This window comes from Xiphophorus couchianus, chromosome 2, assembly GCF_001444195.1.
Source record: "Xiphophorus couchianus chromosome 2, X_couchianus-1.0, whole genome shotgun sequence".
In the NCBI taxonomy this organism is placed as follows: Eukaryota; Metazoa; Chordata; class Actinopteri; order Cyprinodontiformes; family Poeciliidae; genus Xiphophorus; species Xiphophorus couchianus.
The window spans coordinates 21130642-21150601 of NC_040229.1; the positions used below are offsets into that span (position 1 = coordinate 21130642).

General features: G+C 40.6%; 1 protein-coding gene across 1 annotated transcript; it reads right to left on the reverse strand.

Annotated features, from left to right (window-relative positions):
* Nucleotides 1-7482: 7482 nt before the first annotated feature.
* LOC114137610 (carbohydrate sulfotransferase 1) lies at nucleotides 7483-18267 on the reverse strand. Its single transcript, XM_028006321.1, has 3 exons — nucleotides 17731-18267; nucleotides 13226-13397; nucleotides 7483-11542 (listed from the first exon to the last, which is right to left on the reverse strand). Exons 1-3 carry the CDS (start codon nucleotides 17731-17733, stop codon nucleotides 10419-10421), a joined length of 1299 nt encoding a protein of 432 aa, XP_027862122.1. The 5' UTR covers nucleotides 17734-18267; the 3' UTR covers nucleotides 7483-10418.
* Between the last annotated feature and the right edge of the window lie 1693 nt (nucleotides 18268-19960).

Genomic DNA, 19960 nt, shown 5'->3' on the forward strand with positions numbered 1-19960 from the left:
TCGCACTTTTCTCTTACCAACTCTGTGATACTTCAACCCACACCTCCTTTCTTGCTTTGGTTTGTCTTTGAAAGACTTTAATAAGGCAGGAGAGGAAAAAGGAAATCTCACAGACATTTTCTCGCCTACAAGCTACCAAAAAGGGAGCGTGCTGTGAAGGGAGGACAGAAATGCCGAGCAGCAAAAGATGGAGGGGAAGACGCCCCCTGTATGAAACATCTGAGTGTTGCTCACTTGAAAAAGATTTGGACTGGCTTTTTCTGAAACCTTCCGGTAGAAAGATTATGCCTGGAGTAAGATCCTTCAGAGAAGCTGCCAGCAGAGAGACTGTTGTATTGAGAGCGCCCCAAGGATACAAGAATACAGAGAAACTCAGAAACCAATTTTTCATCTCTATTTTCTATGAACACCTATTTACTAATTATTGGGACATGAAATGTCTTTTGACCTTTATATATATGCTTGTAAACATAAAACTGAAGAAAATCATACTTGAAGCCATTACACTGACTGTCCATTTGAACAACATTAGTGGTGTAAAAGCTCACAGGATTATAGGAATGCCTTAGAGTCTCCATAGTGACATGTGATGTGTAGATTGGGATGTCTGGGTTTCCCTTCTGACCCAGGTACCCTCACAACCTGATTTTGTCAAGGGGCGAAATTATGTAGGAGTACAACTCAAACTTTGAGTGATGCTTTATGCACCAACTTACACCCAGAAGACGACAACAGAGGAACACAAGAGTAGGAGAGAGGGCAGGAACAGAGGAACCTAACAATAAAAATAAGAACCATGAGGGGAAATAAAAGGACAATTCAGCGAAAAGTGAAGGAAAACGGGAAGTTTAAATACTGGGGCCAGGATTAGTGGAGGAAGGAACTGAATGTGTTTCATCCATCCATCCATCCATTTTCTGTTCACCCTTTGTCCCTAATGGGGTCGGGAGGGTTGCTGGTGCCCATCTCCAGCTACGTTCCAGGCGGGAGGCGGGGTACGCCCTGGACAGGTCGCCAGTCTGTCGCAGGGCAACACAAAGACATACAGGACAAACAACCATTCACACACACACTCGCACCTACGGAGAATTTAGATAGACCAATTAACCTAACAGTCATGTTTTTGGACTGTGGGAGGAAGCCGGAGTACCCGGAGAGAACCCACGCATGCACAGGGAGAACATGCAAACTCCATGCAGAAAGACCCCGGCCGGGAATCGAACCCAGGACCTTCTTGCTGCAAGGCAACAGTGCTACCAACTGCGCCACTGTGCAGCCCGAATGTGTTTCAATAGAAAAATAATATAAAATAGACCCTGAAAAATATGAGTAAAAATGGATTCATAAATAAACACTAAACAAACATTGAAGTAGAAAACATAAACTGGAATAATTCAAAACATAGGAGCCAAAACAACATTGAGACAGACCTTGATTTGCAAAAGACAAATAAACCAGAAAAGAAAAACCTTTGAAGAATCTTTGCACAAGACTGTTTACAACAAATATAAGAATGTCTTTTATTTAGAGGCAAAACATGACTGTTTTACATTTTTGCATGATGTTGTTTGTATAAAACATATTCTGAGGCTAAACCAAACAGCTTATCAGAATGACCTGTGGAGTTAATTGTTCAGCCCAAAGGAACAACTGGGGTCTGAAATGGCCTGTGTTGCATTTTCACCACAGAGCCATGGAGCATCTCTTTTACAAGCCAAGAAAATCCCCTACATGTAACTAAGGTGTTACTGGCCTGATTAAAAAGAGCTCTATTAACCACTGTCAGGATGTTAGTATAATTAAGAATCTATTCATGTATTTACTATTGTAGTAATTGTCAATACTTTGAAAATGTATGAATTCTAATTGTAATAGAGTATGTGGTTTTAATGGCGTCATTGTCATATTTTTCATCCTTAAAGCAACACTGCAGCTTCCTACAATACAAGCTTAATTTTTCTCAGGTGACAATAAATGTGTTTTGTTAAGTTTGTTGGCAGCATTTTACATCACTTTTAAATATGACCAGAAGCAAGCATAGCAAAGTACACATCAACCAGTCTGACTGTACATATTCAGCTATTTACTCACTCAGAAACAACCTGCTGTTACTTGCCTCATGCTTGATTCTGTGTTAGTTCTCATTTTCTGCCCCTAGATGAGCTACGTCTCTCTTGCCAGAACCCCTGCTGCTGCTTCATAAAAATAGCTCCAATATAGCACAAGGATAGAAAATAATATTTTTTTAATTCTCATGATTGTAGTGTCCATTATCACTGTTTGCTGTATCACTGTGGTTAAGCAATCACCATATACTCTCATGCAGTGTGTATTCTACCCAGCAGTGCAAAAATGAATGAGATAAATAGAGTGTTTAATTTTTGTAAATGCAAAACTCATGAGCCTGATGATAGGTAAAATATTTAACAAATAAAGTTAAGTGCACAATGGTGTGAAAATGTATTGGTACGGTATAGATTTCTTCTTTTTCTGCTTTCCATGTCATGAAACCAGTTTTAAAGCAAAGTTAATAAAAATGTATGTTTTCTAATGGGTAAGTCGGTAGTTACTGAGTAGTTGTTTTACACTCAGAGTTGTGGGTTCAGTTTTATCTTCCTCCTTACATATGGACAAGACACTTAACCTCAAGTTGCCAATGAATGTGTGAGTGAGATTATATTCCCCCGAACAACTCAGTGAGATCCGTTGTTCACCAGTGGAGACAACAAGCAGCAGAGGCAAACCTTTCAAGGAATAGCTATTCAACCAAAATTAAAAGAACCAAGAACAAGACATAAAACACTACATTCCTTCTTTGCCTCAATTAGAGGCAGAGCTCATTATTTGCCAATAATGTTGAGACGGGATAAAAATGGCATCCCCCGGGAGAGTTTTATGGGAGAAAAAACACTGAATAACAACAAAAAGGTACAGTATGTCTTATATTTTCCTAAAAACATCTTTATAATCCTTCAACCTTTTGGAAAAATATTCTGTGGACTCACCAAGCAAGAGCAGAAGGTTTGGAGGGTGTACCACTTGCTTGACCAAAAACTGATTCAACATTTCAGAAATTCATCAATTAATGTATGTTAATTGATGTCTGACCTCACGGTCAGACATGGTGGTGGCAGTGTGATGGTGTGGGGTTGCTTCGCTGATCTGCACAACGTGCCGTAGCTGATTGAACCATGAAATCTGATCCCTACAGGAAAATCCAGAAAAATGTCTGGCCAATAGTTTGTGAATTTTAGATCATTTCACTCAGCTAACACATCAGGAAATCTACTGCTGGTGTTTTCCTTGTTCTTTTTACCTGCAGTTTGCTGGAGAGCTACTGCTGACAACCCGCCTGCTTCTACTTTGAGGAGCTCCACCCAGTTGCAGCTACGCCAGCTGGCCGTTTGATGATTGCACTGAATTCCCTATTATGAAGATCAGTGGTAAACACAATAAATGATGTGAGACTGAACTCAGACACTGTGGAGAGATGTCATAAAAATGAACCTTTTATTAAAAAATATAGAGCAAAGAAACACTTTGCAATGAAAAAATCTGACAATGAGTCAAGAAGAAAAGAAAAGAGGTGAAGATGATCAATGAAGAGCGGGGACTCTTTGTGTTTGTATCTGTGGTAAGCGTATTGGGGGCAAATAACTGTACATGAATGATGGGCGTGACAGAGGCTGATGTCTGCTAAGGGCCTGAGTGGCCCTGGTAATAAAGATACTGTGGTGCGAAGAGGCTTCATTCGCTCCTAAATGTTCCATAATCTCTCTGTAAATGATATCTTCGGTTCCCTGTAAGGAGAATGAAAAATGCAAACTGTTTGTGGAAGTGCTTCCGGGGGTTTTATGATCACATCAACCGAGAACAAACAGCTGAACTTAAAATTGTAAGCGTTTCATTTATATTCCGGTAATTTTCATATAGAACATTTCAGACGTGATGGACTGTGTGCACTTAGTTTGTGCTAAATTACAGGCTGCTGTGGCTCTCAGTTTCCATCAGGCTGAAATTGTGTCCTCTGTGAGCAGCTATTTTTATGTGCCGCTGCATCGTCAGGTTGATCCAAATATGAAATAATAATTTCCTGGAGACGTTCCTTCAGTTATCAACGGCACTTTTCTCAGGTAATTTTAACAGGGACACCAATTTTTTTTGTACTCCTCTCTCAGCAGCTCCTCTTTTTTTCTTAAATGAATGCCTTTCTATATGGCAGGCAATTTGTGGAGCTCTTAGATGGAAAAAAAAAATTGCTCCCCTTTTCTCTACTGGCAGCCCAGCTTGAAGCACTCCGTTATCTTCTTCTGAACACACAGCATCATGTATGTCGCGTTGATATTGCTCAACACAGTCCGCCGTGTTTCGCTACGACAGGCTGGAATTTGCAGACTTTCTGGCTGCACGCCGAGATAAAGACCATAAAGAATCAACGGAGATGATGAAGTCAGGCGACGCACCTGCAAAATGGAGGAGCAACTCCAAGGGCATCTCGCCTCCTCCTTTGCTCCCACATCTCATTATGATCCAGCTAATGGTTAAGCCTGGTGATTACAGGGGGGCGTTGGGATGGAGCAGGTGGGAATTTATATGATAGAGCTGAATCGACTGACACTGACACAACAGTAGCAACAGAAGGTCAAGTGGATGCTTACTCCCAGAACAGGAAGCTGGCTGACGCTGGACCTGAGCACGGCGTGGCCGGAGTCAGGCAATCTTCATCAGGATGGAGTTTTAATAGGAAATAAAATGAGGTTCATGGAAACGGTTTGTATTCATTCATCTATTAAGTGATAAAGAAAGAAGAATAAATTGTTCTAAGTGGCACAGAACTAGACTCTCGTTATATTCACTTCTCAGGCAGTTCATTAGCCACACTTTGTTAAATCACTTGTTAAAACAAAAAGGGAACCAGCCATGTGGACGCAAGTCGATGCCTTTAGGCTTGTAAATGAAAATATTGCAGTCGGGTTCTTCCTGTGACATAAAAACTTGTCAAGCCTCTGAAGTCTAACGGCTTGCTTTATAATGCTACAAGAAAGAATGCAAAGTAAAACATTACTGTCTCTACTCAGGCTACAAGCAGCTTGATTGCTCCAAATGTGGCTAAAATCTTTGGCCCCTGCTTGTCCTGGTTTGTGTGTCTCTGCTTGACAAACATTTCACTACAGTGAAAAAAAACACATCTAAGAAAGATGTATTTTTATATTCTTTCAACAAAAATGCAGATCAGGCACACTATTGCAATCCAGCTGTATAAAAATACGTAACTCTCTTCTCATGAGCTGATGTAAGAAGAACTTATTCAGAAATATAGAGAGGGACTAAACAAATTAATACTTGGAAAAAAAAACAACCCACCAGACGCATTGGAGAATCTGTGTTGCAATGCATGATTCCAAGAAACTGTGGGGTGACAGATGTCAGCATGTGCCCTCTCCACATGCTCCCAAACTATCACTGGAATGAAAATGTCTTCCTTTTTTTTTATCTGAGAAGTGTGCATGAATCCTTGCATGAGTTCTAACCTTTGTACCTCAGCTCTCACTGTATCAAACCACAAAAACAAGAAACCAACATGTGTGCATGGAGGTATTTTATGGCACACTTGTATCTGGGATTTAGGTGATTTAAGGAGGGGATTAAAATGCAATGTGTCAATAAAGAGTTACACAGGTACCTGTAATTTATAAGAAGCTAAACGTTTGTCATAAAACCCCAAATGCATTTTATAACTTTAATGAGTAAAAGCCTTTTGTTGCATGGATGGTCCTGTGGTTTATCTTTGCTACCCCCAAGAACTATCAAGCAGAAAAAGTCTTAATTTGGAGGCAATATTAGAAAACCTTCACTTTGGCGCAAGACTCCAGTGAAAACACAGAGCAGTTTTAACACTAAACAATTTGCTCTGGGTGTCCAAGCAGTTACTGTTCATACATTTATTTCTCTACAGGTCAAACTACTGTATGCTGAAGATGCAAAGGTGTGTTTAAAGATCACAGAATGCATTACTTTTTGCAAAAAGTACCATTTGCTTATAAATAAATTGCCTTAAAATCACAAGTAGCAACATGTGGAAAACAATGCATAGATTATCAAAAAGAGAGTGTGCAGATGTAACTCTGCTTTCTGACAAACCTATAGTAAATACTTTTTTAGATTATATGCTCTATTCACACATTATCTCATTTGTGTGACTTGAAAACGTGATTATTTGCCTATATGACATGTCGCCAGTATTTCAAAAGATTTTCATGAATGTTTTGCATGCCCTATTTTTGAGAATTGTGTTTGGTCCCGGTTGCTATTATCACTCAGTAAAGGTTAAGAGGATAAAACTGAGCTTCTCACTGAAGTGCTCTCTAACAAAGCAGTACACAAACTGCACCTAAACTGAAAAAGTTCGACCCATCTAGGGTTTCTACAAACATAAAGTAGCATTGTTTATTTGTTTGACGGGTGAGGATGAGACCCACTGATGAAAGGTGTGCTACTATGCATTTTCTTCCAACAGCATCTTGTTTCCAGCATCAATAAGACCTGAATTTGTCAGCACAGTTAAGGAAACAGAAAGGGGGTTGTCTGTATTGAGTGGAGAAGAAATGGGTAATTAGCTGCTGGCTGACTCAGGCCACTTGCAGCTTTGTGTGTCAGGCTGCGGATGGAAAAACCGATGAAGTACGTCTCCCCGCGTGTCATAAAGCTTTGCTTTATGGCCAGTTTGTGTAGCCTTGCAGATTAAGTTCAAAGAAAGGGGGCAGGTCTTTTCTCAATGCATCTTAAATCCTGCTTCTCCTCGGCTGAATCTGTAGATCAATTCTTTGTGCTCAGATATCCCTGGTGTCAGCAACTACAAGAAAGATGGGAAAACTGGGTGCCTAAAAATACATTATTAAAGGAACAATTTCACCTCAAGTTTAATACTATTTATGGAGCAGCATGACGGTTCTACTTAAATTGCATATTTTCCATCACTCGGCTGCGGCTTTCATCAATATCATAAGCAAGAAAGCTGATAGCTACCAGTGGGGAAGAGCTGCCGCTTCTGTAGGGATGTGAATGACGCCTTTTCAATGCAATGTTCGCATTTAAAAGGAAGAAAATCACAGCCGCTCAGTGATTTGTCTGTGTTTCACACGATGAGTGCCTCCTCAGAAACCACTCCCAGTGTTAATCGCAAGACAGCAGCTCCACATTAGAAGAAATGGGTCGGTGCCTGGAGACGGCACACATCCTTCCTCTGTTTAGACACAAAGACCAGAATAAACGCCAGTCATCGCCGTAAAATCTCTGGTTAGTTTGCACTGCAGACTAAGGCTGAATCATATTGATATTGTTCCTTTGACATCGGAACATAAAATAAACACAATCCATGGATTTTGTGTTTTTGTGAGTGAAACATTAGTTACAAGAGACACTTCAAATGAAATAAGGCCAGAAAACATCTAAACCCAACATAATGACAGAGGACTGCAGCTGTTCACTCAGAAATAATTAGCAGTTATTTAATCAAAACTCTCAAATAATTACTAGTATACAATGTGTAAACATGTCCAGCACATAGCTTTGGCACTCTTACAGACCTAAACAAAGTTGAGATTACTATTGATAGTGAAGACAAAACAGATTTATTCACATGCTCTCAATAGAAACGTAAGGTTGGGCTTTTTAATTCTTTGTAATTCCATTTGGACAACCTCAAAAAAAACTCAAAAACAACAGTACCTTAGATGTGTCTTTGTTAATATTTTTTCACCATCCAGTTTTCACAGAAAGCAGAATTTTCAATATCTATTCAATGGTTATTTGTTCATGGCGATGCTTCAAATCTGGCAAGCTCAGTTCTAAGATCTTACATCCCCCTTCTCAGGGATAGAACGTTTTCATCTTGTAAAACAAAAATTTTCTGATCTTTTCGCCATTTCTGTAATTTTTAAAAATTGTCAGACGACGCCTGTTGTTACAAACAAACAACAAAAAAAAACACTGGAGATGGTTAAAAAAATGTGTGGATAGTTCAGGCTGAGTTTCTTTTGCAGATGGTGTTTACACATACCTCACGACGGGGGATTTTTTATGTGCTGCAGAGGCATTTCATATAGCTGGAAATGAAGGTGAAGGGATGAGGGAGAGCAACTGACTTCAGCTCACAGGAGCCGAGACATAATGCAGAAAATACGGTGTGGAAATTGCTGTGTTTTATTTTCAACACACTGCAAAGGGAGATGACGCTCCTTATTCTGCTAAAAATGATACTGCAGTTATCTGAAAGCATCTAAAATATTGAATGAAAGGAACATACAGCTCTACAGAAAAGAGAAGGAAGGAGCTACATTCACCAGCCTTCATAACCTTTTGCTCTGGAGGATTTGCATTTGAACATTTGCTTCTCCTGGCCAACTAGACGTTTAAATTGGGAGCTAGCTGTAAAATGTCTGCAAGGTTTTCAAAGGAAATGTCACAGACCACTTGGGTTTTTACGACATATCTCCTTTGTCTAAAATGTTCAAAAGTTTTGCAGGGTACGTTTTTGAATAATTAGCCTCTGAGATTACAGGAAGCCATTGCTATCATTCCCTGTTCCTTTAAGTTGGTTTGCAGGACAGGTGGACTCTCAACATAATGGTGAGAAAACAATGAGCCACCTTGACAGAAAGCTAGTTGAACTAATGAAATACAGATCAGCTCATCTCCTACATTTTAAAATATTTAAAAGCTTGGGTTTGAAAATAAGAAACATTGCATCCCTGAACTTTTCTGCAAATACAAAATTGCGCTGATGCTGCATGCCTCTGACCTTGTTTGTGATCTACATCTATTTCCATCCTGGGAAAACATCTGGCATAAAATAATAATAGGTTTTATTCCTGCTTTCGCTTTGCTGTTGACATTACTCTTTCACATGATGTCCTTGAAGATGTGAGGTCTTAATAACGACCTGGTCCCAGTGTTTTTTACTGTCCTGATCTGGATTATTTATCCCTACCTCTGGTCTGAGTCATGCCAGATTCTGCTACTGAGTCATAATTCAATAACCACATTACAACTGATGCAATCTGCATGCATGAAATAAATTTGAGTACCATCAATATTAACTCACCTACTAATGATGTTAAGGACAGTATAGCATAATGTTTCTTGACAGGAATAGATATTTTGTCCCAAGTGGACATTCTGCTGGATGCTTAAAGACCCTCCTTTAGCACATAGCTAGCTTAAGAAAGCAAATGTATTGTTCTCTCAGTAGTTCTCCAAAAGTAATCATGTAGATTAAACATTTGTTTTTAAAAATAAATCTGGATCAAAACACACAACCTTGAGTGCTAGACTAGCCTAGCATTAACATGTCCATTCTCTTTAATATTTTGGTGTGCTAAAAGTTGTTAATGTGCAGCGGAGAAAACTATAAGATAAGTTGTTCTTGTGATAACAAAAGTTAAATAAAAGTCAAACGTCTTAAAATTTGAGGATCAGAGTTTAAGCTGTTCTCTGCTTTGCACAGTGCAGAGCAGGTCACATGTCAAAGACAGACGAGAAACTGCAACAGCCAATACAGCTGCTGATGTTTTAGGTATTTTAAAAAAAGAGAAACACTTACAGCTAAGCTTGAATTATTCAGAGCCATTTAGTCATTCAATTAAAAAGCTTGTTTTGAATCAGCATTAACGCAGCTATCTTCTGACTAACAAAAAGATAATATAAGAGGAGTAAACAAAACCCCCCCACAGATGATCAGTTTTAATTTACATTTGAGCAAAAACTGACACGGCAAAAAGTGTCTGCATCCTCAATTATCAATTAGATAGATTTATTGGCAGTATACTGATATACTCCTTCTTATGCTGACAAAGTTGGACCATTAATCTTTTGCCAAATCTTTGCAATTGGAAAATTATTTTTAGTCTGAGGAAACATATAAACATTTTTTTTTACCTTAAATCTAAATTTGATAAAGGTATAAATAATTTTGAGCTGAATTGTAGAAGAAGAAACTTCTGGGTTGCTAAATTAACAAGAACTATGAACTTGGCCCAAATACATATACCTTTGCTACACAAAGGCTGTAATTTTTTAAACATTGGCTAAGCAAAAACAATGTCATAGGGTTTTCTGGGGATGCATCTTGAGAGATACTAATTATTTTAAAAAGCCATAACTGAGCCCCCGGGTCAATGCCTAAGTGTTGTAGGTATACAGCAGAAGTAGTAGCACCATTAGTGCATCATTCTGTTTCCCAGTTTTCTTCATGTAAAAAAATGGCACTTTTGACATATTTAACAAAAACTTACCAACTATAGCAAGGTATTTCAGGCATCAGTCAGGATTCAAATAAGTTACATTCATTTCATCCACATCTTGACAGACCAAAATCTGAGCATAGAGACGTTTTCTAAATAAGCAGATTTCCTGTATCATCATGCGACAGGCTGAAACGTTCTGTGCTCCACTAAACTTTGTGACAAGTTTCTGAGTTCGGCAGCAGAATGAACCTGCTTGTATCCGAGCAGAGCCAAGGTGTCACTACAAAGATTCTGAATAGTTTTCACAATGTCAAAGCTGAGACGAAGCCTCCAACTTTCGGCCGTGGCTCTGGAGTTTCTTGTGGTGGAGTATTTGTAATTCCACTCAGAGGGAGCCGACACATTGCTGTTGGTGTTTTTCAATATCCACATCCTCACCCTGTCTTCCATCTCCAGACCCACGAACCTGTAAATTGCAGTCGCCCCGGCATTTGGGTGAAGAGCCAAGTCCTCGTACCGCACCAGCATGTATCGTCCTCGCAGCCACGCTGGTCTCTGCAGGCCACTTTCTGCAGAGGCAGACATGTCCTTACAGGTGCTGGTGATCTGCGAGAGGTCCACGTATCGAGGCTGGCGTCCAGTGGCGTTCCATATTTTCCAAGCGCGAAACTGGTCAGAGAACGCCATGATGCGGGAAGCGAGGATGGCTCTGGGGTCTCTCACCAGATGGATGATCTTCAGGTCCAGACGCGGATCTTCTGTCAGAGTCCGCAGGTCTCCCACCTCGGGAATCCTCACGGTTTTTATGGCTACATGTCCTCTTGACATACATGACATGGCGGCTAGAGTGAGGTTCAGAGCCCCGCACTTCTTAGGACACCAGATTTCATCAGGTGAATCGGACATTGCAACTGCCCCTTCCAAACAAACTGGAGGAGAACAGAGGGCATGGCTTGAGCTCCGTCGGAAAAAGGAGCTTGTGATGTGATCCTGGGCTTCAGGGCGGATGTAGTTCTCCATGAAGTGAAGGTCGCAGGTGTACAGGTTTAAGAGGAGGTCTCTGTAGGCTCCAAGCAAGGCCCGGCGGTCTAAAGTTCGACGCAACCTGCTGCTGGAGTTGGTGAAGGCCTGCTGGACGTGGTAAAGGGGCTCAAAGACATAGAAGATCCCGGGATGCTGGTTGAGTAGCTGCCCGGTGAACGAGGAGCCGCTGCGCGTTGTCGCAAAAAGCAGTATATGCTTCTGAGGCAACTCGACGGGCATCCAGCTGTCATCACACAAGGCAGCCCATCTGGAGTCTTGAGCAAGGAAAAGAAAAAGACGAGTGCTTTCAAAATGATCGTCATTCATACGATGTTTTAAGAACAGGCTTTAAATAACTTATTCCAGAAAATGCTGCAATCATTACTGAGTGAAATGCGGTTCGTTTCAGAAGATCAACTTTAACTCATAAATATGAACTGCAATATTCTATATTTATTTCTGGAAAACTACAGATTAAAGCCAATAAAGTTTAAATTATTTAGCGCAAACATCCAAGAGACTGATAGCGGTTTTCAAAGGCGGATTATGAAATAGTAGATTTCTAAATATAGAGCCAAATAACTGATGTGCAATTACTGCTGATGAAGAGTTGATTGCAAAGAGGATTTTTTTTATTCAGGAGCTTTTCACTGGCAAGTTACATCTGTGCAGTGAGAGTGTATTAATGGTGGTAAATGGAGGATAATTGCAAGATAAATAATGCATTTTTCATATTATTTTTCTTTTCTCCATTCACAGGGAATACCCATTTTCAGTGCTCAGGTTTCCTTTTTATTTTGCATCTATAACAGCACTGATGTTAAAACCTATTTCTAAAAGTTTTTGTTGAAATTATAATATTACCAATCAAGTATTGAATGTTTCTCTGTATCCCCAGCTGATGTATTTCAGGTTTTCGTCTTTTCAGAAAATGCACTTTTAAAGGGGCTATTGATATGAAATTCACACCAGTACTCAGTTGCAAACCATGTAATCCACATACCCAATAAAATCAAAACAAATATGCCCATAGGTTACTGTGGAATGACATATTAAATTATTATTGAAGTAAATTAAGAAAAGAAAATGGCCAAAAGGCACAGAAAACAAAGAAAGGAACATTTCAGATTGAAATTTTAAAACCAGGTGAGGAATTTGAAAAACTCTAACATTGTTGCTAGCGGATTGTAACTTTTTTTTTTTAATACAGCCTTAAAATGTAGAAGACAAACAAGGGAAAGAGAAAAAATATGGATTATAGGGAAAATGAGTAAAAACTGCAAATGGAAACTAACTGTCAGCTGGTCAGGATTTAGAACCGTTACTCAAGAAATTGGAAATCCATCTAAATCTGGCTTTCATGTTATTTTGTTTGTCAGGCATTCACATTCGTATAATCCCCTAATGGTTGTGCATGACAAAGCCAAAAATGCAGAAAGGTTTTCATGCAGTGACACAATAATTTAAAGATTAGAGGGGATGGAACAAGAAAGTCAATTGGTAGATTTGAAACGAGGACCCAGTGAAGACACAGAGAAGTCTTACACTCAAAGTAAAACCCTTATGGATGCTGACCGCCGGCTCATAACCACAAGGTTGACTTTACGAGAGAAAGCTTTAAAGAACAAAAAAAGAGGTTTATCAAAATTAATGACAGTTCTATTTTGATATGCATACATGTAGTTTATTTGTTACAAAAAAGGCTTTTAGGTATTTAATTGATCTTGAGGTTTTTTTCTGTCCTACTTATTTATTCATGTTTATGGTGTACTTGGTTAGACTTCTTTGTAAATGTGGACTGCTTGGATTGTTTCTGACATATGGTGTGAAGTAAAAGTCAGTAGCCCCACTTAGATACATTGACTCAGCAAAATATTGTTCGATTTAATACTTATTCTCTGTTATATCTGCACACTTTTTAGACTTTAGCAAGGTTTTAATATGCCATCCGATGGTACCTCTGTGGTATCTGCTCCTGCAGCGGTAGGCTCTCTGACAGGGTCCAGACATCGAGTCCCTCAGGGTCCGGATAGCCGTGTACTGGACCCCAAGAGACGCGCACACCAGCAGCAACACCGTCTTCCAGGAGCACTCCATCCTGCCCCCACCTCCGGCTCTACATCCTTCACGCTGGTGCCGCAGGGAAGACACGGGAAAAGACACAAATTGAGATTTTAGTTTGATGGGGGTTTTTTTTCTCCAACCTCTTGCATGTGCAGCTCCTGTAGAGTGACACCTCCAGGGCTCTTACTGATGGTCTTCAGAGCAGCTCTTATTGGAGTTGTTGGGATTATTGCCCAAAGGCACTTCCTTGTCAGACATTTGCATAAATATTTAACATTATCTTTTCTACTATGTATGCCACGTTATTCCAGTCAGTCCAGAATGCACACTTTAATGGCATGTTCTTCTCTGAAAAGATGAAATAGCTTGTTACTGCATTAAATATTAAACAACCTATTTGCATGTGGTGGCAGCTGACAGTTCTAATGGCAGAAATATTTGAGCCTCCTGGACCTAAAACTAAATTGTGTGCTATTTATTAGGAGGAAAACAGACTGTAAAATGTTTTATCTACAAGGAAAGAGAATGGGTTAGCAAAATGTTCCATTTATGGCACACGGTGGTTTGCAAAAGTATGTAAAGATTTAGGTCCCTTTTTAAAACCAAATCTTTAAGTAACTAAACCCTAAGTTCCTAAATGTTCTTATTGTTGACATAATTTTGGAAGTATGGAACTTATCGTTAAATAAAATATTTTCACAACCTTGTTGTAAATTTTTTTGGCTTTTCTCTATGTTATACCATAAAATGTATATAAAGTTGGGGTTCTTTGATTCAAAAATCAAAACAAACTTCCTATCAAAATAAAATTGCTGTTGCTTCCTTTTCCAATTTTTTAAGGGTAGCTTTTGCAGCTCAACAAACATTTTATTTAGTTGTATTTTCCTTCCATATTGGCAGTACTGTATATATTGCTTTGTCTTGGTGTGTCACATAAAATCCTAATAAAAGACTTTGTGAGTGTAGAGTGACACAAGAGGCAAAAGCTCAAATGCATCAGGAGGACTTTAAATATCTTAAATGTAATGTACAAACAGCTTAAAATCCGTGTCATGAAATCTTGACCCAGACTTTCATCTGGAGAACATAGCAGTGATGGTTCCATCTACAACAGGCTCACGATTCAGGACACTTTGCATACTGTTGCATAATTGCTATTCATCTTTACTTCCCCCTCTTCTGGGTAATTAAGCCTCTGAGCCCAGGAGAGAGCAGCATACTCTGATAAATATAGCTGTCTTCTTGAGTGGAGAAGTTTCCTTTGTGTGCTTCCGAGACTTTTGCCACTGGCCATCAAAGAGCAAAGGAAGATGTGATTTTTCTAGATGGAGTTAGTAGGGAAAAAAGCTGCCATCCATCCATCCATCGCTGCATGCAGCAAACTGATAGTAGATAATTACGTGATCACCGGGTGCAAACTGTCCCTTCATCCCTCAAAAGTGGCTTTACAGGGGCAATCATTAACAAAACCACAGGTAAGTAGCCTCTATATCACATTACTGACAAAAATAAATGTTCCCCTCCTACTTTTTTAGCCTCCTCACCCTCGTTCCGTCTCTCTTCAATCTGCTTCTTCTTCATTAATGATGTTTATGTGTCCCTGGCAGACTCGTATCCTCGGGAATGTATCACACTGAGCTTTTGATGTTCCATTAATCACAAACAGCACCGACTGAAAGACGTTTACTCGGTGGGTGAGGGGAAGCCGAATCAAGCTGACATCATGAGACATTCTGTTTGAATACAGTTAAAAAAAACAGGGAATGAACTCATCAAGGCGAGAAACTTTCTCAGACTGGATGCTGCAGACAGACAGGAAGGCAGGAACGCAAAGTAGTGGTGTGTAGTTTGTCACTTTAAGAAGCGGGACCGACTGAGGGAGAGTTGGCAGAGGCATATAACGACTGCATGAATGGGTACAAATAATAAGAACCTTTGACCAGGCTTCTTACACTTAAAAAAAAAAATGAATTCAACAGCTCTGCCATCCACATCCAGTTTGTACTGCACAGCTGGCTGACCGAGGCGCATCATAAAATTCCTCGGCGGCAGGTTTTGTTTTCCTTTCCAGTCGTGTTTAGGGCTCAGAGCTTTGTTTCTCTTCACCCTGCTGCCCTCCGGAGAATCAAAACAGACGCTTCAATAGATTTCAGCAATTTGATTTGCAAGTCCCCCTGCCTGCCTGTCTTATGACTCCCCCAGCAAACGGACGTTTGCGTTAGAAATAAGCTGGAAGGGGGGGACTGCAGGCTCGGCTTTTTGTATCCCTCATAAAATAACAGCTCTTACAAGGGATAAGAGCCACAGGGACGGGATCAACTAAAGATTATGCTGTGTGGTGCACGTTCCTTAGGCAAGTTTGAGTTGTAAATTCAGTGAGCGCATTTGCTGCAGCTGCTGAGATAACACAGCCGGCAGCCAGAGTGCTGTGGCGCATGGTGTGAGAAAGGTAATTGCCTCTGTGGAAAAACAAAAGCAACAAATGAGGTTAGAAGTTAGTGATGAAGGTGGGACTGAGGGATTCGGGATCCGACTTATTGAGGGATGGGGAGAGAGCCATAGATTTTTCTATTAGGGGCCCCTCGGAGAGTTCACACATCCTCAGAGCGGGGCTGTTTATTGGTGAAGGCTGATGATCAATCCTAGAAAACACTGAGGGGCCGAGCAACAGCAGCAGCAGCAGCAACGCCGGGAGCCCACGGCTGGTCTTTCTCGCTCTGTCCTCCATTTATCAATCTTATTTTCCTCCAATTTTTCTCTCTGTTTTAACCAATTTCTTACATATAGAACTGCAACCAGCAAGATGCATGTGACCCTTTGGCTACATGAGGAACTCCTGTGTGGAGAAAAGATTAATCTTGTTCAACGTAATTCCTAAACCACACAAATACACGCACGCACACACACACACACATAAGGAGAGAGCAAAGGCAGTGGGGTGGAAGATGGGAAAATGAAGAAAAAGGTCAACTTTCATTGTGTCTTGTCCATGACAGCGTTGCTTTTATAGGCTGCTGGATCAGTACTGGAGGCTGTTCTCATAAATTCAGTGCAAATAGCCGACTCACCCTGTTTGAGTAAAATAAAAAGATACACCAATGAAGCATAACATTACGACCATTGACAGTTGAAGTGAATTACATGTGTTTGAGCTAAAGCAGGAAGAAATGGGTGAGTGTTAGGGTTGGAACAAGTTTGGCAGGAGACAAACTGTGACGACCGCAATGGGTCACAGTATATCCAACACTCCATGAGTGCAGTGGTCATGGTTTGTGGTGGCAGCTGAGGTTTTACTTGAACAAACCCTAAGAGAGCCCCTTCTTTAGTGCCCCGACAATAAAAAGGTTGACAAGATCTCTAAATGTCGTCCATATTCCTTAAAAAAAAGAAAGCAGTGAGACTGAACTTTATAAAAGCAACCAGTGAGAAGGTGCAACTCAACTGGCAATCTTAGCTAGATGTAGCATAACATTTGTTTGGGTGGTGAGAACTGAAATGTCAAATTAAGAAACGTCAGGTGTTCAGGCCAACCCACACTGCTCCACCAGGGTTAGTGAGCCATATCACGCAAAGCAAAGATCACATGTGCAGGGGTCAGTGTCCATCAGCGGTGACCAAGGAAGGGACACTGCTTCCTTCCAGGCTAATTTATGCATGTGGGTGCTACAGACCAGTCAACATCCCTACGTTGAACACTCCACCACATAAAGAACTAACCACCTTGCAGTAAGGTCTGGGGAATCATTTTTCTTTTACATCAAGTAGATTTCCAGTTGTTTTACTGGGGGAAAACATAAAGGGGAGGAAGCAAGTGGACGAAGTTCTGCTGTAAACCCTTCAGGTCCTTCCATCCATGAGAACCTCACGTTTTAAACGCACCACAAACACAGAGCAAACAATTGTCACTTTTTTTCAGTAAAGTGGCATTGGTGGCTGAGGCAGCATTCAGACTTTTTGCCACGAAGCAAAAAGTCTTCAGGAATCGTTGGAGGAACACAACGAAACAACTCATGTTTCCTGGATGCGCTTGGAAAAAAAAAAAAAAGTAACATCTTGACTCCAGACACCACAAACATCTTCAGAGGTCTGGGTCCGTCCATCCCTTAGGCAGGTGTTCATAATCGTAAAGAATTAAAGTTATGAAGTCACTTTGCATGCAATAACGCTGGCAAATTAATATGACAAATCGAATCTAATAGCTGTCCAATGGTAATATAAATATAATAATAAACCAAAAGTTAATAATTAACATCCACAAAAGGAAAACATTTCGCGTATTTACTGATGTTCTGCTCCTGTTCTACCAACACGCTGTCTGACTTTAGTCCCTGTTTTCTGTGCGTAAACGAGCAAGATCTGATAAAAACAAAGAAAAAAGAAAGAATAAAAATCACCGTACCATCAGCGCTTTCAGTCAGATGCTGTCTTCCTCCGGCCAGTCCAGTCCCGGGCTGTGCATTTGCAAAGCTGTGTGAATGAGAGAGGGTGTGTGTGTGGGAGTGTGTCAGTAGCCACCGGTGTCCGGAGCCCAAGTGCGTTCAAAGCCGGAGACGCGCCACGGATGGAAAGTGTCTGGGAAAATAAGCATGTGTAGCCCACCCCTCCAGAGACCGGAGAGACTTTAGCAGCTGAGACATCAAATTGGGTGCGAGATTACCCCCCTTCTCCGTGCATTACGCCTTCTTGGCTGAGCTTCGTTTCATTGCGCCCCGGAGATGCATGCGAACCAGAGAGGAAGTAACCTACATAGTGAGGGACGACTAACTCTGACTGCTGTGATGTGTGAGAGAGGGAGATAGCGCTTCCACACATCGCAACCTGTAATTTAACTGGTTTGCAGGAATGGGAGGACGTGATATTTTTCATATCGCCTGGAGGGAGCCTTCATCAGCTCCAGCCAAGCATCGACAATCAGTTCAGCATCCTACCAGCATCCTTCTCTCCGCAGGGATTCAGCTCGCCCCGCACACATATATAAACACTTCATCCCGTGGGGCTACGGTGACACAATGACCTCTATTTTTCTCATTTCAGTGAAGATGACTGCTATCATCAGATAAGGCCCCCTCCTCACTCTGCTGCCCACTCTCCTCTCCACTCTGGTGGAGGGATGGGCAGCATATCATTGCCCCTCTGAGGGTTACTGTGGGGTCAGATTTAGCCAGTGACAGCTCCATTACTCCTGAAAATGTGGGTGGATTCTGTTTGCAGTCTTTCAGATTTATCTCCCACCGAGACAGTCACATTGAAAAGGCGTGTCTTTACGGAAATTTGTGAAATAATGTATCTGTTGGGCCTCAGGGTTGCATGGACAAACCAAAACATCAGGAAGGGTCTGCAGACAGTTCCTGTCTGCAGACTAATAAATTAGTCTGCAGACTACCTAATAAATTAGAATATCATTTAAAACATCTTTTGTTGTAGTAATTCAATTCAAAAGCTAAAACTAATAAAGATTTATTGTTATGTGGCTATGTTATACCCCACACAACCATAGGGAAGACTGCTAATTTTACAGAGATGGAAAACTTTCACATTAGATAAGCCACAGAAAGCCACAGCTAAAAATTATGGTTGTTCAGCTCAGTGTGCTGCATCCAATTTAATGAAAAACTAAATGGAAGGAAAACGTGCTGTACTGTAGAAAAAGAAGCAGCTGTACCGTGTGGCCAATGTCCTGCCACCCGATGGTGGGGTGGAATCACTGCAAGTCATAAGGAGACATATGGGGCAACATCAGCCACTTTTCCATTGTCAAGTCTCACTCCAGTTGGTTGATGTCTGATTCAGTTCTTGTATAGTCGGTTGTGTCTCCATTGGCAGTGTGTTCAACACTAGATGACATCATTTTATTTATGACCCATTGGGCGGCCAGTTTCTCCAAAATCTCTTCGGTTGTTTCCTGAATAATAATAATTACCGATTTGCTCCATGATTCCAAAAACTGGTTCTAATTAGGAAAGAAATTAAAGTCACATCAACGAAAAAAGGGCTTTATATCCCCCTGATGGAACCCAAGGACATTTGAAAAGATGTAAAGACAAAATGGTTCATGAAGTAGTTTTCATTTCCTGCTATAAATATTTTTAGGTTTCCCTACTTCAGTTCAGTTGAATTGAATTCAACAGAAACCTATTTCACAAATTTTCACTTTTGTGAATTTACTGTTTGTTGATTACTGAACTATAAAACAAGCTGTAGTGAACACCAAAAATCATGAAACAATATTACCAAAGTCACATTACCGGCGCTGTGGTAGCTGGTGGACAATGAGCTTAGTTGTAATTTGGCCCCCAAATCAAATTCTGACCAGAACCTTGTGCAGACCTTAGACCAACTGTGCTTGCTTGCTTTTTGTTTTCTTTTTTTGTTTCTGCTTTTAAACACTTTGTTCTGAAATGAAATAGTTGCCAGGTCTGAATATTCTTTCTTTTTCAGACCATACAAGTTAAATATAACAGAAGGGTAAAGAATTACCTCTGAAATTGGAAGAAGAGAGGATGGAAAGTCTTCCCACGCAGGTAAAGAGCAGCAAGCTTTTTCTGGTACCCGAGGGTGGAGGCACATTACCAGTCACAAAGGACGACAAGCTGCCAAGAACACCCAGTGAGTGATACAAAAGCGGAGCG